This window comes from Xenopus tropicalis, chromosome 4 (genome assembly GCF_000004195.4).
Source record: "Xenopus tropicalis strain Nigerian chromosome 4, UCB_Xtro_10.0, whole genome shotgun sequence".
NCBI lineage: Eukaryota > Metazoa > Chordata > Amphibia > Anura > Pipidae > Xenopus > Xenopus tropicalis.
Window position 1 is genome coordinate 31,692,138 of NC_030680.2, and position 24,906 is coordinate 31,717,043.

At 43.4% G+C, this 24,906-nt stretch overlaps 1 protein-coding gene across 2 annotated transcripts; it reads left to right on the plus strand.

Annotated features, from left to right (window-relative positions):
• Positions 1-1,266: 1,266 nt before the first annotated feature.
• cdc42ep2 (CDC42 effector protein 2) lies at positions 1,267-14,915 on the plus strand. Of its 2 annotated transcripts, none has more exons than XM_012961273.3 (2): positions 1,267-1,470; positions 13,682-14,915. In XM_012961273.3, exon 2 carries the CDS (start codon positions 13,782-13,784, stop codon positions 14,421-14,423), a length of 642 nt encoding a protein of 213 aa, XP_012816727.1. In that variant the 5' UTR covers positions 1,267-1,470; positions 13,682-13,781; the 3' UTR covers positions 14,424-14,915.
• The last annotated feature ends 9,991 nt before the right edge of the window (positions 14,916-24,906 follow it).

Genomic DNA, 24,906 nt, shown 5'->3' on the forward strand with positions numbered 1-24,906 from the left:
GGTTGATGGTTGCATTCCACAATGTAGCTCTTGGTTGTTGCTGATCTGCAGTGCTCTAAACTGCTGCCGCATAGATGAAATCTGCAGCACGTGCTGGTTCTGATATCAGTAAGCAGAGCTTAGGATGAGAAGGGGAAACAAATACCCCAGTGATGATGTCCAGCTGGGGCTCCAACCCAATGGAATTGGGGTTCTACTGCATATTTCAGTGGTGACATTGATGGCCAAAGTTGCTACTGAACGTAACTATCACTGTAGTCATGTGAGGGGCTGATGCATGGGTTGGGTGGCTTTAGATGGAAATGACCTAAACATCACTGTATCACCGGTTACAGTTCCACTGGCACTATATGGCTACTTATACTGCTTGCCTATGTGTAACTGCTGCTTGGTGGTTCTACAATATGCCTGCTTAGAGTAGCTATCAAAGCTGGCAAAGGCTGATGCCAGTGGAGGGGCAGCTTCTCAGCCTGTGTTTTTCCCCGCAGGCCAAAAATCAGCCACTTGTGGCATCAGTTTTACCTGAGCCTGCTTTGATGGGAGAGATGGATTATTTTTCTTTCAAACCCCCTTCAGCGGTATGGCCCCTTCCTCCAGCTCCCTAGTAGCCAGGCAATCTTTCTCCTCATGAGGCACTCCAGTCTCTTTTTTTCCCCTCATTCTGTAAAGCAAAAGAAAGGTGAGTATGGTCGTTTCCACAGGGCTGATTCTAGGCCTGGGGATAAACTCATATACTGGCATTACCATTTTCCTTTGCCTGCACACCCTTGTGGCATTAGCCTTAGGTTACTGGCACACAGAGTTGTTTATAGGCTTTTCTCTGCCTGCTGTTTCTACACAGATGGAGATAAGTCATAACAGGATTCTGGAAACAAATGGAGAAAAGATGATCTGCCCTATAGCCTTGTATATAAATCACCTGATAACAGACAATGCTGCAGCACTTTTCAGGTCTATTTCATACATCCAGGCAGGGTTGCTGCTGCTTCTGGTAACTTAAAGAGCTTACATTTGAAATCAGAATTTTGGCTGTTATAGTGCAGAGAGTGTTATTGTGCTCTGCACTAGAAATTGATTATGTCAAACAGTAACAAATTGAATATTTACCTAAAGGAGCCTAAAAAACACAGGGTTAAGGCTTAATTGAAAGAAATAGAGTGCAGTAAATAGTATACACATCCCAGGGAAGGAGTTAAATACTGACGGAAAGGGAAAGCATAAAATCCCGCCACATACTATTGCCCAGAATGTCTCTTCGCTTATTGGCTGCCAGCATCTAGCCCCTCCCCCTTAGGTTCCTCCCAAATAATTTGCAGCGGGGCTGTGGCTGTGAGAAGCAGAGCTGGCTGATGTGCGCTGCGTGAGTTCCCTACTGTGGCTGTGCGATACTCCGACCCTGAGCGACAGATAGAGGGGGCTTACAGCCGCTCCCAACTCCGGCTGCGAACTCTGGGACGAGACGTGTAGTGAGTGCGTTTTCTATACACTTCTATATATGTATGCTGTTATTCCCACGCTGTTTTGACGTAGTTACATTAAGGACTGTGTTAGACAGCGCTAGCTCTCAGGATGTTGTGCAACTACAGCTCCCAGACTCCTTTGAAGTTCTGTAACAACTGTCAGTTTCCTTCAGACAGTTTTCATATGTTTAAGTACTGTGTTTCTGTTCGACTTCTGTTCATTTTATTGTGACTTCTGTAAATCTGTGCTAAATGTGCTGCCTTGTGTAGGGCTGCTAGCAGGTAAGCCATTTCCTGCATGTACCAGGCAGTTAGTGCTAACCAGGAAGTACAGATCTTTCTTTAGTCACATTGCAGATTTGTTTGTGGCTAGTTGCACCCAGTGTGTGTGTATGTATATATTATATATATATTATAGTGCTTATACTCCCTACATAGTGGTGTTACTCTGAAATGTTCACTTACTCAGGTCTATTTCTGCCCAGTTCCCCTCTTTTAGGACCTGTAGGACTTTGCTGGTTAATTCTTGTCTATTTTGGCCTAAATAAGTCTGCCAGGAATACACTAATAATCCCAACTGTATGTGAATTTGTTCGTCGGATTTACACATGATGGGTGAATGTCATTCCACCTCGTGAGCCGCCACTGTAAACAGTCACTGTCACATGCTGCTCTCAGTGCCATTAGAAAGGCTGAATAGGAGGTTCTGTGCTGAAATTGACAAATCCAGCTTATATAGTGTTACCGGTTATCGGCAGTGCTTTACCTGGAATCTTTTCTGATGCAGTAAGTCCCTGTGATGAGCAATGGTTTGGCCTCTGTGACAGGAAGAGGCCCCAGTATATCAATTTACTTTGTCCTCATATTACACACTGCCATTTCAATCTTAAAGGAACAGTAAGTTGCTTTTTTAAATAAAAGCCATCTTGTAAGGTTCATAGTTCAAACCACAGGATGATTGATTTTGGGGGACCAGCTGGCCAGTTGTACGTCATATTGTACAGTCGGGATACACATGTGGGAACACGCATTTCTCAAAGGAAGTGGCAGTGAGGCGTGGTATCTGTCGCTTCCCATTATATGAAAGGGTTTGGTAGACAGGTCTAGACTGGGATACAAAAAAAGCCCAAATAGTCCATGCCAGCCCATTAACTATCAGTGACTGTCTATGGCATCTTACAACAGCCCCACTGGCATTTGCCAGAATCCACAGATTGCCAGTCTGGGCCTTGTGGGGAAACTATCATGTATTTATTATCCGAAATGCTCATAACCTTGGCTTTTGCGGATAACAGATCCTTCCCTTCTGCCAGGTGCTTTATAATAGGGGATTTAGTGGAAATCGGCATGGAGTGAGGGTTTTGCAATTTGACCCGAAATAGCCAAACTATAATACTCTGTTTATGGCAGTGGAAAACAATTCTCGTAAGCCATTGAGGTATGCTGCAACACAATAAAGGGATATTATAATAACAGGTATAGAATGATTAGATTTTGAATTGCTCTTGTTAAATTTAAATAGTGTCAATAATGAAATAAGAACAGTTTACCGTCTATGAAAATGCTATAGATACCTTTTCTACTTCAATAAGGGAGCATATTTCCAGGCCATGATCTAGTTTCATTCAGTCTTTGGACTATAGCACAGTCTCTAGTAAAAATGGACCTCTATTTATATAAAGCCGCTGCATTGTGCAAAGATTATGTCAACTCGGTCCCTCTCCCAGTGGCGATCTAGGGTCCCTGTCAAACAGTGATCATTTGTTTCTAGGAGGCACCCCATGCAGAAATTGGGAGAGTGTACAAAATACACGTAGAACAACGATGTTACCTGAACCTGATGTGCCACCATGCAAATTCATGTTTACTACAAATTTTATTAAAATATATAATTCCATGCAGGTCAAGCACTTTGCCAGGGGCTACAACAGCAGCTTTGGTACCACCAGAGCTATAGGGTTAGGAAACCACCCCTGGGGTGGTTTCTTTTGGAAGTACAAAAGGCTTCATACAGCTTTTAGTTCATTACATAGTTCATTACATAGTTCATTACATAGATTTTGGATAGCATTCATTTATCTGCCATTTAGTTCCATACATAGGTGGCTATACATAACCCAATAAAAGCTAACCTTCCAGACCTAGTCAGCAGCTTATTGGCCCATGTATTGGACCCACTGATGGGATTGGCCAAATGATATCTGGATGAGAATAGAGCAGATATCAAAGGGACAGGTTTTATTTTTATACTTGACAAGGACCCTGTCAGCATGTTGGTGTCAGTCCTCATCTGACAGGACTTGCAGTCCCCTCTGTATGGGGTAGGATTGTCCTACTTTGGCCTAGCACGTGGGTGGCCAGCTGTCACCCCCCTGCTCAATAGTTTGGGAACTACTAATGTAAAATGTTGTGGGTTTCATTACATATATAAAGGCAAAACGTCTATTAATATATTCATTGTTTTTCGATTTAGTTAAAGATGAGTGGTTCCTTTTTAGATCACAGGATTGGTGTCCGTTTCTTTGCAACTACCACCAGCACATTGCTGTTTTTATTTTCTTCTGCTGTGAGTATGGGAACACAATGGCCAGAACGTGGATATCCAACCATGTTTGTATTTCCCTTCAGTACATGTGGCCTAGTTGCACTGATCCAACCAGCTGGGCAGATCACTTTGTTGCAATTTGTTTTATGTATAGGCAGTCCTGCATTTTGGTCTAAAACTGACTGAATAGTATTATGCAACTGTGATATCTTTTTGATGAATGCTGATTTATTTTTCCAGACTGGTAATTGAAAACAAGTCAGCCCTCTCGGGTATTTTATTGTTTAATTAGCAAGATTTGCTTTTACAGTTGCTTACCTTATGCTGGATAAACTTGTATGGCCCATTTCAAATGGTAATTTCACACACAGTTGGCAATTGCATACAATGGGCGACACTGGTGTGAAACAATTACAAGATGACAATCAGTTTACATACAGGATATATGTCACTTAATGTTGTGTTTATAACTGGAGTAGAGTGTGGATTGTTAACTTACCTGCTGCTGGGTGTGCAGCCCTCTCTTATAATTAAACAAAAGGTGAACCATCCCCTTACTTCCCCATGCTGTTGCTATTACCAAAATCATCATGTTAGCAGGTTTTTCCAACCTAAACAATGGAAAAAACATACATTTTGTAGCATATATCTAAAGGTAGCCATACACGGGCCAATTCTAGCTGCCGATATCAGTTCTTTAGACTGATTCTGCAGCTTATCTGCCCCTGTATGGGCACAAACAACGGACCTGCCCAACTGACATCTGGCCTGTAATTGGCCAGATCTCGATCGGGCAGGTTTGTATCCTGAGCCTACAGCACCTATACCTGCCGTTCTAATTCGAATTGGCCCGATATCGCCACCCGTAGGTGGGGGATATTGAGAGAAGATCCGCTTACTTGGTTACCTCTCCAAGCGAATGGATCTTGCCATGTATAGCCACCTTAATAGAGGAGAAAGTTGCCTGATCCAAGAAAAATGGCATTCACAATAGCACTTTACCCCTGTTCTTTAAAAAGCTGCTTAAAGAGCCATAAGCAGGGGGCCAGCAGGAGGAAACGATGTGCAACTTCAAAAAAAGAAGTGACTTGTGCACCTACCCACATGTGATTCACTTTATTGCCAGTGGAAAGGCACTAGCCAAAATTAACTGTGGAGAACCAATCTTCCTGTGGGCCATGGCCCTAAATGTAGTGGACCAGTGCTTGTTATCACACACCTATTGTTTCAGCAAGTGGGGTTGCTGCCAGATTCCCAGACATCCCCTGTGCCTTATTCAGACTTGGGCTGTGCGCAGTATAAAACCTTCCTGAGGGTTTGCACATGCCCCAGGTCTGAAAAAGTGTGAGGGCGATAATGCACAAGGAGAGCTGGTGACCAGAAGACCAAAAAGGCTTCTACAGATTACCACTGCAAGTACAAGCTGTTGTATTATAACACTATGGGCAAGGGCACATGAAGTGCATGGCCTGCTCTTCTCTGCCTGTGTTTTGTAGCCAGACAGAGAGAAGCGCATCTGCTCCTATACATTTCTAGGTTTACCTGCACTGATAGGCACAGCTTTGGCCTGAGTGGAGATCAACCTGAAAAGCATGTGTTTTTGGGCCAGTCTCTGCTCCTCTCCGCATAGCTGCAGTCAGTGCAGGTAAACTTGGATGTATATAGGAGCAGATCCCTTGCTACAAAACATAGGTGGAGAGAAGTGGGCCATATGCTTAGAGTGCCCTTGCCCTATGGTAGTGTATTATCAGTCACTTTGTGAAATAAAGTTACACTTATCACAGTACAGTAACAGTTACTGAAAAAAACTGCTTTGCAGTGAAATATTTTGCTTATGGTCACTTCTGCTTTAACCCCCCAATAAAACATAATGATAGAGGTTATGCTGTAAAGAAGCCTTAAAGGACAAGTGAAATTGATCCAGAGAAGATCAGTGGGGCATTGGCAGTGCTGTGTGGAAGAAACTGCACACCGGCCAATGTAAGGTTAGGGTATTCACTATGAGGTGCCCAACAGTGACCCCTTACAAATTGGCACCCCCAGTGAATTTCACTTATCTTTTAATGTGCTGAAAGGCAGTTGCCTACAAGTTTGTGTCCTGTCTTTACTGAGAAATATTTTTTGAACAAAGCATTTCTGACATGGGAGAATCCTTGGCTTAGGTAAGATCCAGAATGGCCCCATTGTTTGGCCCCTGGGCCAATTATTGGCTCGTAATGAAAGCCTTGGAAGACCACCAATGTGCTGTTGCAGTCCATGCCCAATGGATTTGCCAACCTGTTAAGTAGATATTTGGACATTTTTTGGACTGATGTGGGCCAGGAAGGCCATCAGAAGAGCTTTATACATAGGCCAATAAGCTGCAGTGTGTTGCCAGCTTTGTTTAGCCTGTGTCTGGCTATCCTAAAAAAAAATCTTCTGTCACTTCATCAGCGAAGTAATGCCTGAGAATTCCGCTGCTCTTCTGTCTATGTGTATGTCAGGTTTACAAACTGGGATGCTTTTCTTTGTAATAGGCTCCATATAAAAGATGTATTGATTTATGTGTTTTATTCGGTTTTTAATCATCACCGCTGGTTGCACCTAATGCTGATTCTGCATCACATGTAAATATCAATATGTCAATGACCACATTGAAGTACCAGTGTGATAGAATAGATAAAGCACTTTCTAACACAGTGGCACAGTAGTTGGCTTTACTGCTTTTCAGTGCTGGCCTTGTAGGTAGAGTTCTGCAGTGGGCCAGGTGCCACCAGGTTACCGATAAAATGGTAATGAAACCTAGTTTTGTACAATTTTCAGACCAAGGCGATTGGTCACTTAGTTCCGACAGGTTAGAAAATTTTGGTCAGATATATATAAAATCTGTGCATCTCTTGTGTATTGGCCGATATCCTTGGGGGACCTACAGTGGAAGTCACTTTCATACAATTGGTATCTGCCAGCTATTTCATGTTCAGAACATCCTCCAATTTGTATTTTTATTCCTGCAATTTCAATCTGAATGTTAGTTTTAGATTGTTGCATTTAAATGTACAACCGATATCCGAACGTTCATCGGAAAACACTAAAATCTGAACATGTATGGCCGGCTTAAAGCCATACACGCACTGATATTATCGTATGAAACCTCGTTTCGTATGATATTCGGTGCGTGTATGGTGGCTTGAAGAGGCGACCGATATCACAAAAGCTGCGGATATCGGTCATCGATCATGCATGTTAAACGATTTTGATCGGGTGCCATTGAAGGCGTCACATCAAAATCTACGCTTAGGGCTGAATTGGCAGGTGAAGGTAGAATTTCTAATGTTGCTACCTACATATCTGACGATTCAGCCCTAAACATCAGTGGAGGGTGGGAACAATCTTTTGTGCGACCATGATCATTATTGCTATGTGTATGGGCAGCTTAAGGCTATCGCGGGCGACTAACCACTTTGAAATGCCTTTTCACCACCAACAATAAGAGTGGCCAGTGGAAAAGCCATTGCATCTCTTCATTATTCCGAAGTCAGATGAAGTTCCCTCCAGCTGGCTGTGCAAGGGCAGATCTACACTGCTGATTTATCCCCTTTAGACCAAGTTGGCAGCTTATCTGCCTGTGTATGGGCCTTGAGTGTGGCTAACCGTTGGGATTTATATACATTCATATACACACAGTATTCTGTACTAAGCTGGCCCAGGTTGGAATGGGGTCTGAACCATTAGCTGTGAATCTCTGCCCCTGGCTAAGCTCCTTGTAGCTGGATCTTCACCAGATTTATTTACAGTTTCAGTTTTAGAAAGACTGGGAAACTTGGTGACCCGTGTGCCTCTGACCTCAAACCTTGTTCACGACTTTGTTGGATGTTTATATGTCTCTGTACTCATAGCTAGAAAGAAATAATGCACAAAGGAACAGATCTCCTTTGGAGCTGGTTCGTGAATCATAAATTATCCTTTGGTTTACACAGAAAACCAGTCGTCAAGAAAAAAATTCCTAAATAATTGTTAGTTAAAACAAACAATCTGGAATTGTATGGATATGGTTTGGGGAAAAAGCGGGTTCCTGAATATTAAAAGGACAGGCACGTCAGGCAGGCTGCCAGCCAACAAAATCCAGATGGTTTCTGTTTGTAGCCTCCCAGTTGGGCTGCTCTGCTGTATATAATACTGGACCCAAGCTACGTGAACCATCTACACAACATAATCTCTTCCCTCTGTGTGACATGCAAACTGCTGATTCAGATGCACGTCTCGCTCGGCCTGCTCTCATTTAGCAAACGGCAAGGGATTCTGGGGCAGGATTTTCTAGAGCTGCTGCCTTCTGTGCATTCTGTGAGCTCTGGCTCTTGTGCTTGTCACGGTCTGTTATATTATAAAATAAGCCACTTACAAACACTGTTTCCTTTAGCTTCTTGTAGGAAGCGTGCCCTTTTTAAAGTTGTGCAAACAGTGGGTCAGAACAAGTACTGAATTATATGCTTTGTTGCATTGGGTGTGACTGAATTTCTCCCCCTAGGTGAAACATTTTCCCACACTGTGGAAACATTTAATTATCTTCAAGGAAACTTGAAAATGGTTGCTAGAGTCCAAATTAACTTGTCAACAAGGCAGCGATTTAAATGGGAGACATAAAAAGATTCCTAAACAGAAATCATAAATACCCATACAATTGTAGCATAAAGAGAAATCTTCAGCACACCACTTACATACATGTTCTCAGAGGGTGCTTAACTTCCACGGCCGCTCCCAAGCCTTTTTTCCATGTATCTTTGCAGAGGGGAAGAAGCACTCCAGTGTGTCGGCAATGCCTTTAAATCAATTATTTGCAGAAATGAACAAACAGCACAAGCTTTCGGGGGTAACCCCTTCTTCAGGTGTAATACCAAATGATTTAAAGGCATTACTGACACACTGGTGTGCTGCTTCCCCTCTGCAAAGACATACAATTGTAGCTCCACAGAACAATAGTTTTATATGTTTTTAAAGTGTTCGCTTAAAAGGGCAAAAACTGTAAAAACTATATAAAAAAAAAATGAAGGCCAACTGAAAATGTTGAATAACATATTGAACATAAGAAAACTTAAAGGTGAACTACCCTTTTAAAGCAAAGTGTTCTACCCCTGTGTACCTGTGATATATGGATATACACATTCAATTAAAGGAAAAGTAGAAAATCTAGGGGGTGGAAAGTTGTCAGGCACTTTTCTTCTTTGTGTCACAGCAACATACCCTTATGGCATCCTCTTCTCTGTAGTGTGCATGCGTATTACGGATTCCCTGCCAATATCTGTATTGAACATGTGCAGTCGCAAAGGATGCTGGGGCAGCAAAAGAGTATGGCGGCACGCAGAAAAGAAAATCCATCATGGTGTGATGAATTTTTGGAAGAAGAGAAGCATCAGCCTGGGGACTGAAGTAAATAAAAATACCAGTGCAAAAAGTCTTGCATGACTGGAGGTGCTAATAGAACCCGCACTATGGATGGGATAAAAACACTTAAGATTTGCCCCCTACCAGAGGGGAGCTCCTGGTGCGGTTGGCCGTATTGGGGCACATATATGTGCATAGTGAACAAGTGCCCTAGCTTACTTCTATGTGCATAGTGAACAAGTGCCCTAGCTTACTTCTATGTGCATAGTGAACACGTGCCCTAGCTTACTTCTATGTGCATAGTGAACAAGTGCCCTAGCTTACTTCTATGTGCATAGTGAACAAGTGCCCTAGCTTACTTCTATGTGCATAGTGAACAAGTGCCCTAGCTTACTTCTATGTGCATAGTGAACAAGTGCCCTAGCTTACTTCTATGTGCATAGTGAACAAGTGCCCTAGCTTACTTCTATGTGCATAGTGAACAAGTGCCCTAGCTTACTTGTTATGCATGTGTGTGTGTGTGAAATAGAAATTGGTTGGTGTGTCAGTCTATGTGTTTAAGCAGGCGTTATTCCACCCCCTTGATGCCTCTGGTATTATTATTTATATAGCACCATTAGTTTACGCAGAGCTTTACAGAATAAGCCTACGAGGTTTCTCAGCTTGCCTCATGGCAGGAGCACCCCTGATATTATGAAGTTTGTAACCTTAGTACAGGGGCCCTCAAACTTTTTAAACGGGGCCAGTTCGGTCCCAGCGCATCATGTAACTGCGTCACACTGGCCGCAAGGACCACTCTAAGGGACACAGGACGCAGCTGGGGCCGGGTTAATTACCTTGGGGGGGCCGTAGTTTGAGGACCCCTGTCTTAATATATTGTTCAATGCAGAGACTGTCATTTTTGTATTAAAGGATAAGTCAACCAAAAATATGTTTTGCCTAATAAAAGAAACAATAATTCTAAGCAACTTTGCAGTATACATTCACTTACAAATTTGCTATGGTTTTTAACTTATTTCTTTATATTATTGCTATTAGAAGCAGTGTTTGCCTGTCCTTTTCTGTTGTTTGCCCATGTGGCTCTGACATTTGAAAGAATGTAACACAAGGCTGCAGGCTGAGAGACCTGACTTGCTGGAGGAGCGACATTGTTTAAAAAGTAAAAACCAGGGGTTCAGCAAATGCTGCTTTCAGTACAATTATATTTACACATAACTTTTAAAGCACTAAAACTTTTCAGTTAATTCACATTGGAAAGTTGCTTGAAATTATGTTTTCTTTTATTATGCAGATATGTTCTTTAAATATGGCATTCTGTTAAGTCTTCAAGTCTCTCTAAAGCTGCCAATACACAGCCAAGAAAAGCTGCATACTCAGCCTCTCTAGACCAAGTCAGTGGGTTATCAGACTGCTGAGCAAATATATGTCAGGCAGGTTTAAAAATCCCATGGGGCAAGGACGGCATTGGAGCATTGATTGTCTTTTCCCATCCAGTCCCCACAGGCCCGCAGAATGATTAGATTGTGGGCCCCCAGGCCTGCAATCTAATCTGCTTAATTTGGCTTGAGCATGGGTGGATTTTTAAATATATGACCATCTTAGCGCTAGCAGATATTTATCAATTAAATGCTTGCTGTCGGTGCCACTAGTGTAACTAGTGTATGTAATGTTTTAGGCTACCGCCACATGTGGAGTATTCTCGGGTTGTAGATAACCGCAGGTTCGAGAATCCATTCCTATAATCATCAACGGGAACAGGGGTGGATTCAGCCACGTGTGGCAGTAGCCTTAGTCTTCCATTCAGTTCATCCAGACATTAATAGAAGTGTCAGAAGTGAGATGCTATTGCCTAGGAGCACACCTATACTTGTCAGGCAGCTGATAATACACTATGTAGTTATTTGTTCAACAGTGCAGTTTGCCCTTTCTCTAAATAAGCGTGTTGTAACAATAAACACCAGCTTTCCTGTTACAGCATGTACTTTTACATGACTGCCCTTTGTAAATTTTCTTTTTGTAAAAGTGGCCCTTTGCTGCTCTACTATGCAGGACTGGACATATCCTGGGTACTAGACAGTCACAGGAATGTTGCTCCTGGCTCCTTTCCAGGAGAATTTATAAGGGTCTCTACAAAGCACCTGCCCTCTGGTTTCTAAAGCAGCCACACTTGCCCTTAAATTTCTTTGTCATACCACTAATATTTGGGAAACAATTGGCTAGATTTCAATCAACCATGTTTAAAAATCCAGTTGGGACGAGGAGAGCATTGGTTTGTTAATGTGGTCCATGCCCCAGTGGCTTGCATCCAATTAATTTGATCCAATCATTTGGCCTGTGCTGGGCATATCAGGGAAATATCCGCTCATTTAACGACCTTGCCAAATAAGCAGATCTTTCAGTGTATGATTGTCTTTAGTTGGGTACCTGCTCAATGTCAAGCCTGCATGTCCCTAATGATAAATAGAAGCCAGAAGCCACAATGTAAAAGTCGTCACCAACATACTGTTACAGCAGGGATGTCCAACTGGAGGTATTATGGACCTGATAAAGCCCTCCAAAAGCTTTTATGGCTCTATGTCTGAGATCTCCATAGACCTCTGTATATTAATCTGCCCCCCAGAATTAAGTAGTGAGTAAGTAGACTATCTTGGCTAGATCAGTTACATTGTCCCCTGCTTCCTAACCAGAGGAAGGCATCATTAACTTAGCACTTAGCTTGTAACTGTCAACATACTGGATTTTATGTGTTTCACATATGGCCCCTTGAGTATTTAAAAGGGCTGCATACATAATTTGCTAATAGCACAATATAATGCCTTTCAATTACAGAGTTGCACCTTTATACATTGCACACATTTTTGAAAATGTTGCACAATGTGTAGAGTGCAGCATTGTGAGTTATTTTAGTAATTACCTAAGGAGACATCATTGTATTGAATTTAATTGAATGCAGCAATGTGAATTATTTAAGCTGTATGCCTGTATACAAACATTAATTGGCCCTCCATAAAAATATCTGAAGGGAGAAGATATAGACTTCCTGGTGGGGCTCCCTAGTAGAAGGGCTGCACCTCCGTGAAAAGAGACCTAGGTCCATTCTGGCAGATGCTTTATAAACTTTTAAATCTATGCTTTTTTAATGAACGTATGCTGTCCATACATGGCAAGATCTGCTAGTGTGGCAGGATTCATACAGAACCTTCATTGCAGCTGACATTCCAAGAATTTCAAAGGATCTAATCTGACAGGCCACTGACCCCACCTTTAGAGAAGCTTCTTTAGATACTGAGGAATTTAAGGTCAAATGGTGAAAACCCTACAAGTGCATTTTTTTGCCTGTGGTTATATAAACTGTTTAAAACATGTCTTTTATATTGCCATTATTTTTCCTGTCAGTAAAGCTGACCAACGATGAGATCTTGTCAAGTATGGCCATCTTTACCCATACAAGCTAATAAATGCACAAAGCAGTCTTTCTCCCCAATAAACTACCAGCTTATTCAATTGTGTTAAAATATGAACATATAAATTTAATGTATGAATGGAATCCCGTTAGTGTGTAAAAGGACAATTGAGCCCATACCTGCCTGACATGTGGATTATCCCAAAACAACATGCCTTTTTCACCTCCTCCCACCCAGCACCTGTTCCAGTACTAGCTCTTCCTATGTGCACAAGTATCTTTACTAAGTCAAAAGTTTATGGCCAGGGAGTGTCCTACACCAATAGGATTGTGTAAGGTTGTTGTGTAATAAGTTTGCTACAGGTTTAGTAACATGTAGTTACCAATCAGCAGAAAGCATTTACTGATCACCTGTTTAAAAAGTAAAATCTTATTGGTTGCTATAAGTTACTGCACTTGGGCAAATGTTGTGCCCTTTATTACATATGGGGGATAGAGTGAAAGCCTCCTGGACCACAACATGGGAGAAGTTAATAAATGCCTTCTCCCCAATCTCATTGCCCTATATGTTTTCTTCCTGCTCTTCCCCTGTTTGTGTGACTTCCGTACCTACTTACATAAGTGCATCACCTACATAGTGCGCATAGTGACCCAGCCACATACATATGTCTCACTGCACTGCCGCCTTCATGACGTCACTCTCCATACTTTCCCTGGCTTTGTTTAGTGTATGTTTTCACATTAAGAAAGACAAGATTGGTAGCTGAAACATTAGTTTATCTTTAAATAAAAACATCTTTTTCCTCTCATAAAACATATATAGATACATACACACACACTATTTTTTTTTATATGCAACATAGGCGGCATATATTTCTCTCACTAATTGTCTTCTGTATTTATTTTATTTTTTAGATTTGCTCTATGAGCCACTGCCTTTAATCCAAGCAAGTAAACACCTGCAACGCATAATATTAGTACTACATAAAGGCATCCTGCTTGTAGATTTCCACAGATGCAATGTGATATAAGTTCTAATAGGAATTTCATGAGTCTCGAGAGCAAAGAGATTGGAAAGATGTCAGCTAAGGCCCCGATATACCTAAAGAGAAGTACCCGTAAAGGAAAGCTGAGAGACATTCTGTCACCGGACATGATTAGCCCGCCACTTGGAGATTTCCGGCACACTATTCACATTGGCAGTGGGGAAGGGGATATGTTTGGAGACATTTCCTTCTTACAAGGGAAGTTTCACCTTCTTCCTCAGTCAATGCCTGGATCCTCAACTTCTTCTCCAGATGCAACACCAACCACCTCCCATCCGGATCTTCTCAATCCACCACCCTGCCACCCAGATCTTCTCTCACCTCTGCTGAAGAATGCTATTTCACTACCTGCTATTGGGGGACCACAGGCTCTATCTCTTCCCCAGTCTCCACCACCAAAACCCCCGCGGCTTCACCTAGATGATAAACCCAAGAGCACATTGAGTGAAGAAGGGGGGACTCATTCAACAGATGTGTCTGCAAACAATCGTTTCACTGCAGAAGAGAGGGAAGAACGCATTCTCGCCCATGCTGGATCTATTTTGTCTCTTCATGTTGATTTAGGACCATCGATTATGGATGATGTCTTGCAGATCATGGACAAGAGCTAAAGGCCTGCACTGGTGTAGCGTCGGACTGATCAGTATTAAACAATGGGGCTTAATTTTTTTTAAACAGAGAAATATTTTTAAACACTAAATAATTTTAAGACTGGAATAATAAGCTGCGTAATGTGCTTTATTAAGTTGAAAACCAATTCTATTTAGCAGTCAAATTAGCACATTGCTTTGTACAATGCTCGGAATGTTTTTTTTTTTTATTATGTAAGTGAATTTGTCGTGCTGAAGTGCAATGGTGGTGGCTGTGCTTACACTCCACGGGACACTTATTTTAATTTACAGTGGCCACAGCCTATATATACAGTGGTAATGAATATCTTCATTGGGACATTTTTATTGAAGTAATAACCCCCTCTCTAAATGCTATTATATATTACACCCGTCGCCTTAAGTCGGAATGAACTGAATGTAGCATTTATTTGAATTTTTTTGTGACCAAAATGTGTATATCTTGCCAAATACAGACAGAGGGCTTTGACAGTGTTTGGGGCTTTATTTCAATCTGTTTCAACACAAAATTAGGCCAAATGAAGAAACCCAGGGGCAAAAGATTAAACTGGGGAGTCTAGAAGCTGATAAAAAAGTCAGATTGTTCATTGTAAAAGTAACAGTAATGTTTTTGCTGGCTGTAAGTATATATGAATAGTAATTAGTAATAATAAATTGGCCAAGCTGTGAGATTTTTTACATTGGCTTATGATAAGGCACAACACACTGGTAAAATTTTGTATTTGCAAACAATACTATAAATAGTATAACATTGCCGTGAAGCCATAGGGACCACCAATCAAGATGAAATGGGGCTATATGGACCCCCACATACCCCCCTTTTACATTCACTTTCATGATGTAGACAGTGATATTCTAAGACCATTTACAACTGGTCAATTTGTAATTTTGACAGATCTCGAATGAAAGAGAACAGGACAGGCAGAAAGAGAAGTAAAAAAAATAACAATAAAATAGTAGCCACACAGAGGAATAGCTTTCTGAGGTTCAGTGACTGGAAAAAGAGAGAAGGCAAATAATTTATACTTGTTTGTAAGGTGTAATCGTTGGTGGGGCTAAGTTTTAGGCACCCCCAGTGGTTATAATCTTATACCTGATACCCCAGGCCAGTATACTGTTCACTTACAACTGCACTAGCGGGGGTAGCTAAGCTCAGCTTTCCACTCTACTCTGTGTGTTCTACTCGGACCAGTACAAAGAAGGAAGTAGCCAAAGAAGATGGCAAAGATTTCAGCGAACAGAAGCAATGGCCCATGGAGGAGGGGGGGTGCCTAACATTTTGGCACTGATTAAGGGTATTGGGGGAAAAAAGATATTGATGTGACCTGGTGTGCTGGTCCTTCTCATAGGTATATATATATTTATTCTTATTTTTGGGCACATTTCATGGTGTTTTCAAGCAGTGCAGCAATCCCAGTCTGTGCCTACCCCCTTCCAAAACACTTGTCTCCAACAATTCTGTCAAAGAGAGCTGTTCATTTGAACCCTGGGAAATTGTATAGCCCATTACACGAAAAAAGCAGAGACACAAATCTCTTATTGGAAGTTCCCATCAGATATCTCACACTTTGTAAAAACAAATATTTCTTCAACAAGTATTGTTAGAGGGGGGATGGGGTTAACAGGATATTATTTCCAGATACAAAATAATTTAGCATGTATAAAAGTCATTACATAATCTTTAAGTTAAAGGGCAAGTAGCCAGTATCTTACATTTTAACTCCAGTTTCCCCATGTGTCAGACAGCGTTTGCCTCCATGCTTTAGTTCTGACCAGTCATTTGATAACCCGGATACATTACTAGCTCTCAGACCTGTGCTTGGAGATGCCTAAAGGTGCACATACACGGGCAGATTTCAGCTGCTGATTTGGGTCCTACCGCACCGATATCTGGCCTAAAATTGGGCAGATCTCGATCAGGCAGGTTTGATTTTCACCTCAAATCAGGTGCCACATCAGCTTGTTGATGAAGTCCTCGATCTGACGGCCCACATATCTTCCGTTTTAATTTGATTGTTTTGGCCTAAGGCCAAACGATCGAATTAGCCCAATATTGCTCACCTTAGGTGGGCATATTCGGTGAAGATTCACTTGTTTGGCAACCTCTCCTAATGTTTATAGCCACCTTAAGGACCAGGAGCACATGGGCTGATTTGATAGCTGCTACTAGTAGCGCCCTCTACTTGCTATGGGCAGCTTCACATTAATAGCAGCAGGCACGGACCAGAGCTTATTCCCTGAAAATGCCCAGTTGCAATAATCTCAAGGTGACTTGCGCCATTCCTGTTTATGTCAAGGGGAAGCAACACATGCCACAAGTTTTTCAGCCTTTCACAAGGACAATCACCCCATGTGTTTTTACCCTAGTAGGGTTTAGTATATACCGACCTACTTGCCTGTTTAGCAGTTAGGATCTGGCCCAGACTGGCAATCTGTGGGTTCTGGCAACTGCCAGAGGGGCTGCTGTAAGATGCAATAGACAGTCACTATTTATTGGGCCTGTGGGGGTTGTTTGGGCCTCTGTGTACTTGAAATGCCAGAGGGGCTGCTGTAAGATGCCATAGACAGTCACTATTTATTGGGCCTGTGGGGGCTGTTTGGGCCTCTGTGTACTTGAAATGCCAGGTCCTATGTTGAATCCCAGTTTAGGCCAGGTTAGGATAGCCTTAGGATTACCACTCTTAGCTATGGCTGTGTTATTAGTGGGGAAATCTGTCGTTCCCCATGCAAAAGAAGTTGGCCTCTATAATGCTGGCAACATTGGCTGTGTATGGTTTTATGACAAAGGCTTTACTTGTTGGATTAGTGGTACTGAAGTCAGTTCTCTTCACTTAATGTGGCAATTTCACCTGTTATAGATATGTGGCTTCCATAGCGGCTCAACTACATAACCAGTCCAATGAGAACTAATAATATTACAAGTGATATATTACCGGAAGCTTAGGCTGAGGCCACACTGAGAGAAGCGGATCCGTTCCTTTCCCCAGCGCCGTTAAAAACGTAAAAGTACAGCTTTTGCTTACATCCAGCGGAGAGAAGGTCAACCCCTTATGGGCCAACCTTAACACAGGTCTATAAATACAGCTGCCTTCCTGGGTGGGGTGTGGGTTGAGAGCAGACGGGTTAGGGTAGGGTCGGCATTTTTTTTTTTTTTGACCCACACGTCACTAGCCCTTGCCCTCACCCAACACTACAGGATGAAAATCACCTGTGCAATTTAGTGATTACTTGCTCTTTACATTAAACACGTACCAATGAGCCTCGTCTGCAACTGTGTCAAACCATGCCATGCCACTGCCTACCTCACTATGACCCCGGCCCGCTGCCGTGCCACTGCCTACCTCACTATGACCCCTGCCCACTGCCATGCATGCCACTGCCTACCTCACTTTGACCCCTGCCCGCTGCCATGCCACTGCCTACCTCACTATGACCCCTGCCCACTGCCATGTCACTGTCTAGCTCACTATACCCCCTGCCTGCTGCCATGCCACTGCCTACCTCACTATGACCCCTGCCCACTGCCATGTCACTGTCTAGCTCACTATACCCCCTGCCTGCTGCCATGCCACTGCCTACCTCACTATGACTGCTGCCATGCCACTGCCTACCTCACTATGACCCCTGCCCACTGCCATGTCACTGTCTAGCTCACTATACCCCCTGCCTGCTGCCATGCCACTGCCTACCTCATTATGACTGCTGCCATGCCACTGCCTACCTCACTATGACCCCTGCCCGCTGCCGTGCCACTGCCAACCTCACTATGACCCCTGCCCACTGCCATGCCACTGCCTACCTCACTATGACCCCTGCCCACTGCCATGCCACTGCCTACCTCACTATGACCATTGCCATGCCACTGCCTACCTCACTATGACCCCTGCCCACTGCCATGCCACTGCCTACCTCACTATGACCCCTGCCCACTGCCATGTCACTGCCTACCTCACTATGACCCCTGCCCACTGCCATGCCACTGCCTACCTCACTATGACCCCTGCCCACTGCCATGTCACTGACTAGCTCACTATGACCCCTGCCCGCTGCCATGCCACTGCCTACCTCACTATGACCCCTGCCCGCTGCCGTGCCACTGCCTACCTCACTATGACCCCTGCCCACTGCCATGTCACTGTCTAGCTCACTATGACCCCTGCCCACTGCCATGCATGCCACTGCCTACCTCACTTTGACCCCTGCCCGCTGCCGTGCCACTGCCTACCTCACTATGACCCCTGCCCACTGCCATGCATGCCACTGCCTACCTCACTTTGACCCCTGCCCGCTGCCATGCCACTGCCTACCTCACTATGACCCCTGCCCACTGCCATGTCACTGTCTAGCTCACTATACCCCCTGCCTGCTGCCATGCCACTGCCTACCTCACTCTCTATTGAAATATATCAGGGTTTGTTGCTATTTTAATCAAATCTAACAGATAAGTAGCAAATGTGTTACCAAACACCAATTCCCTGTTTAGATAGAGGGGACTTGTACTTTGTTGCAACAAATGTAACGGGTTCGTACCACTCAGATTGTCTTAACACGGGTAAGTATCCAATCTATTTCCCAAATTTATCATTGCTGTGTTACATATATTTCCGTTTTTCTATATAATAAAAAACAATACCACAGTTTGTGTGAGATTAAGTACTCATCAATTATTATTATCCAGATTGTGTGTAATTATGTATTTAGGTCATAACATACTGTAATTGATTCAATATATCAGGTAAGTATCAAATACACTGGAAATCCAAGGAGTCCAAGGAGGAAATTAGGACTTGGATTGATTTCCTTTTTGTCTTCCCCTATTTTAAAACCTTTTTACTTGGTATATAATAAAGAATTGTTTTTATGGTAACTATAGGTGTGCCAGGCTAAATGTGTTCTTTTTTCTTTTTCTTGCTTTAACTACTATTACACACTGAGCACCCTATTTTTGAGTTGTAGTGCGGGGTTTTCTTCTACTACACTGCCTACCTCACTATGACTGCTGCCATGCTACTGCCTACCTCACTATGACCCCTGCCCGCTGCCATGCCACTGCCTACCTCACTATGACCCCTGCCCACTGCCATGCCACTGCCTACCTCACTATGACCCCTGCCCACTGCCATGCCACTGCCTACCTCACTATGACCATTGCCATGCCACTGCCTACCTCACTATGACCCCTGCCCACTGCCATGCCACTGCCTACCTCACTATGACCCCTGCCCACTGCCATGTCACTGCCTACCTCACTGACTACCTCACTATGACCCCTGCCCGCTGCCGTGCCACTGCCTACCTCACTATGACCCCTGCCCACTGCCATGTCACTGTCTAGCTCACTATGACCCCTGCCCGCTGCCATGCCACTGCCTACCTCACTATGACCCCTGCCCGCTGCCGTGCCTCTGCTTACCTCACTTTGACCCCTGCCCGCTGCCGTGCCACTGCCTACCTCACTATGACCCCTGCCCGCTGCTGTGCCTCTGCCTACCTCACTTTGACCCCTTGGGTGATACAGTCTTGCACATCTGTGGAGTCAAATTAAGTAACAGGAAGAAACCATAGCAATGGCAGTTCAATTGATTTCCATTATAGCATATAGGAACCATACAGAATATGGCACAAGGGAGTGTCTGACAACCCTCAAAGGGTGTGGCTTCTAGAGGCTTGGGAATCGATACCAGGTCATTTCATTTATTCCTTTATCTGTGGGAAGTAAAAGGATCAAAACCAAAAAAGACAGGGGAAGTGCACAATCCAAATCTAAACCAAAATACTGGCCATTCCGATAGTAAAAAGAAAAAAAGCTTTATTATATACTCATCTCAAAAAGCCTGAAGCATTTCGTGTCCATCTGACACTTAATCATAGGCACTTAATCAAAGCCTATGATTAAGTGCCAGATGGACATAAAAAGCATTAGGCTTTTTGAGATGAGTATATAATAAAGCTTTTTTTCTTTTTACTATTGGAATGGCCTGTTTTTGGATTACCAGTGTGCACTTCCCCTGTCTTTTTTTGGTTTTGATGTTTAACGGTTTGTCCGGTTGGAGCACCTGGACCATTTGCTTTACTTTGGTAAGCCTTATACCAGCTACGGGCGCTGTTTTGCTAAAATGAGAAAATCTAATAGAGAGCTAACAGAAGACAATGTCTTTTTTCCTGTAAAAGAAGGAATATGAAGGAGTACAACCCTGTGCCAGAGTGGGTTTCAGTGGGTCAGCAGGGCAATTCTATGTGCCCTGCCAAAATGGCATATGTCAAAATGTGGGACATGTAGAAAGTGTAGGAACCCCCACAGGCATGGTGGCATTATAAAGAATCCAACCTGTGGTCCCCAGGCCTAGGGTTTCTGCTGGCCAAGTGAATAGCAGTGGGTGCAAATACTGGAACATCATTGCTGGGGGAGAAGTGCCATGCAGATGTGAGGTGCTGCCTGGGGGGGGGGGGGGGGGGATACATAATTAGCAGAAGCATATCACATTGGCCTGGGGCACTAATACTGAAAATCCTGGCTAATGGGTTCCTGGGATTTGCAAGAGAATAACAACTGGAGGGCTGAGGGTTGGACATCCTTGATGTATCTGTGGAAAATATCTCACCATTGCAGCACAGTAGAATATGTCCTTTATACATCAAATATAATGTATGTTAACTTGACTCAGACATTATCAGCCTTCAGCTAGAATCCCACCAAAGAGGTCCAAGACCTCTATACCAAGTAATACCTTGTCTTTTGGTGCGGAACCCCTCCAGAAGGCAACAGCTCTCAAAAGCATTTTGAAGGTCTAGATGACTTACAAGGTGGCTATACATGGGCAGATCTAAGCAGCCAATTTCAGACCAATTTGGCAGCTTATCTGCCTGTGTAAGGGGACCCCTGACGGGCCTATCCAACCAATATCTGCCCAGATGTTGTTTGGGCAGGTTTGATCAGGGACTGCATTGTCTCATTGATGCAGTCCTCACTTTGTCAGGTCCTACTCCCATAGTTGTAATTCAATTGTTTGGCTCGAGGGCAAAACAATACAATTACTCCAATATCACCCACCTTAGGTGGGCATATCGGTGGAAAGATCTGCTCATTTGGTGACCTGCCAAATGGGCAGATATTATACAGGGTGGGCCATTTATATGGATACACCTTAACATAATGGGAATGGATTCCCATTATGTTAAGGTGTATCCATATAAATGGCCCACCCTGTAGTGTATGGCCAGCTTTACTTGTGATATCTACTGCCCTGTTAGTATAAAAAAACCCAACAATAATTACAATGCCAACAAAAAAAGAAAAATCTTTAACAGAAACATATTACTAGTACGATCCCTTTCCACCCATTTCCAGGACATGCCCACACCGGTATGTGCCCAAACCGGTATGTGCATCAGTATGCAGGCACATTAGTAAACAACTCTATAGCTCCTGCATCATCACATTTCTCAGTTGACAGGACCAGACAACCTGTTTCTGATCTTATCAGTGCAAAGCTTCTGAAGAGTAGGACCAACCAATAGGGAAGAAAACACAGAGGCCAGGCCAGCGAGTACCAACCCTTAGGGCCGTGGCAGACGGGGAGATTAATCGCCCGCGACAAATCTCCCTTGTCGTGGGTGACTAATCTCCCTGATATGCCATCCCACCGGCTTGAGTGTAAATCGCTGGCGGGATGGCATATGTGGCGCCGCAATTTCCTGAAATCGCAGAAGTTGTCTTGAGAAGTTGCCTTGTCACAGGCAATTAATCTCCCTGTCTGCCACAGCCCCAAGGGCTGTGGCAGGCGGGGAGACCAGTCGCCCACGGCAAATCTCCCTTGTCACGGGCGACTAGTCTCCCCGAAATACCATCCCACAGGCGAGTATGTAAATCGATGATTGGTGGGATGGCATAGGCGGCGCTTTGAGATTAAACTTCCGTGATTTCTGGGAAATCGCTGCGCTGCATATGCCATCCCACCAATCATCGATTTACATACTCGCCGGTGGGATGGCATTTGTAAAGTTGCCACAGGCTGGGTTGGCACACATTCACTCCAAACCATTTCAACTTTGCATGTATCTATACAGGGTGTATCAAATATGTCACCATCATCTAATGTATCAGCCAGTACGACTGATTCAGGGAGAGAATTCCACAATTTCACAGCTCTCACAGTAACAAACACTGAATATTTAGACGGAACCTCCTTTCTTGCAAACAGAATGGATTCCCTTGTGTCGCCTACTGGTAAATAAAGCATTAGAGAGATTATTATATGATGCCCTTATATAATTATACATAGTTATCTTATCCCCCCTTAAGTGCCTCTTCCCCAGCATAAACAGACCCTACTGGGCCAGTCTTTCTTTATAACCAAGGCTTCCCATACCCTTTACCAGCTTATTTGCCCTTCTCTGGAGCTTCAATAATATCCAATTTCAGCACTGGAGACCAAAACTCCACTGCATATTCTTGATGGGGCATTACCAGCTCTCTGTATTATGGACTAATTAAGGCTAGGGACTTTCCAGGCCTTCCTAAGTGGCAGAGCCTTGCTGCCCCATCACCTTACCTGCTAGCCTGGGGGAAAGCAGGCAAAATGTGGATTCTGGCAAACGTCCGAGGGGCTGCTGTAAGATGCCATAGACAGTCACTATTTATCAGACCCGTGTGGTGCTATTTGGGCCCCTGGGTACTTGAAATGCCAGGGTCTGGACTTTGTGGAGAAAAGGGGAGATTGATATGTACATAGAACTACTGTGCTCTCCTGTATTAAAAGAACCATCTCCTAAACTGGTCACCCCTAAACTGTGGCTGAATAAAGGGGGGGATTATACCAAGTTTTGAGTAGTTTAATGGACAATGTGAATGCGCCATCTTGAGCATAAGGGTAGTTTGGTGCCAGTGGCATGGGTACAAGTGTATTAGCAGCTAATGGGTAATTAGTGGCATGGAAGGATATATGAATATTGTTATATTGTTATATTCTTTATTTTATCCAGCCCATACTAAGAGATCAGTATCTAAATCTCAGTTCTCAAGAGATAAAAGGATAGTATCTGAAAGGGAAAAATCTGGTGAGGAGGCTGGATGAAATGGAGAATGAATTTGTAAAGAGGGGATATTGTAGGAAGGCTTAAGAGAGATGTAAAGGGGAAGCGATGTCCCACTGTGATAACTAATAATAGAGAAAATTCAAAAACTTGTAATCGATTATCATTTGTTAGTGGGCATAACAGTCCACCTAGACCAATTGGTAACATAGTGAGTAAACATTGGGATATATTGAGGGTTGATTTACTGGGGGGTGACAGCATTTCAACCCCCCCCCCCATTAATGTCATATAACAAAGCACAATCACTAAGAGGTAGTTTAGTTAGGGCTGATGTTGGCCTGGGTAAAACATTACGACAAAGTACGTTAGGTGGTCAAAAAAATGATACTTTCCCCTGTCTGTCTTGCAGACACTGCAATAGTCCTGTAAGAGGGGTGACTGAGAGATGATAAAGTTAAATAACATCTAAACCATCTTTCTTACTCAACAGTCAAATATAAAAAGACTTGGGGAGCAACACAAGCATCATGAAAGTTCATGGAGGTGCCAAATAAGGGCTAAGATTGGCTATTAGGCAGCCTCTATGCACACTATCAGCTTACAGGGGGCTTTATTTGGTAGGAAATCTTGTTTTTATTCATTCAAAACTTGCCCCCAAGTCAGGAATTCAAAAATAACTACCTGGTTTGGGGGCACTGAGTGCAACATCCAAGGGGTTGGTGAGCAACATGTTGCCCCCAAGCCACTAGTTGGGGATCACTGAGATAAAGGGTTACCATATCTGTTTATCCTCCTATGTGGTGTATGCTATAAAATGCCCGTGGGCTGATGAATGTTGGCCAAACAACTAAGCATTTGAAAGAAAGAATAGGGGAGCCCGAATCCGATATTAAGAAAAATGTAAGACAAAGTCCTTTTGTGAGCCATTTTGTTGATGCAGGACATATGGTTGGTCAGTTGCACTTCCATATATTGCAGCATGTCCCCAAACTTAGGGTGGGTGGGAAACTGTTATTAAGATGTGAAGTAAGAGATCGGGGACTTAGTGTTTAAATAAAGAATATGAACTAGGCAAATTGATGGCTCAGGTTGTTTTTTAATCATGTCTTATTTTGTATTTCTTTGGGCTGTGACACACGGGGAGATTAGTCGCGACAAATCTTCTTTGTCGTGGGCGAGTAATCGAGAGGAAACTTCCGTGACTTAGGCAAATCGCTGCGCCGGGTATGCTATCCCACAGGCGATTTACATTCTAGCCGGTGGGATGACATTTTGGGGAGATTAGTCACCTGCGACAAGGGAGATTGAACGCATAGGCTCCTTTCCATTGTACAGGTATGGGATCCCTTATCCGGAAACCCGTTATCTAGAAAGTTCCGAATTACGGAAAGCCTCTCTCCTATAGACTCCATTTTAATCAAATAATTCA

Excerpts from the sequence above, each read along its gene's own strand:
- cdc42ep2 (XM_012961273.3), top strand. The coding sequence starts at position 13,782 with ATGCAATGTGATATAAGTTCTAATAGGAATTTCATGAGTCTCGAGAGC.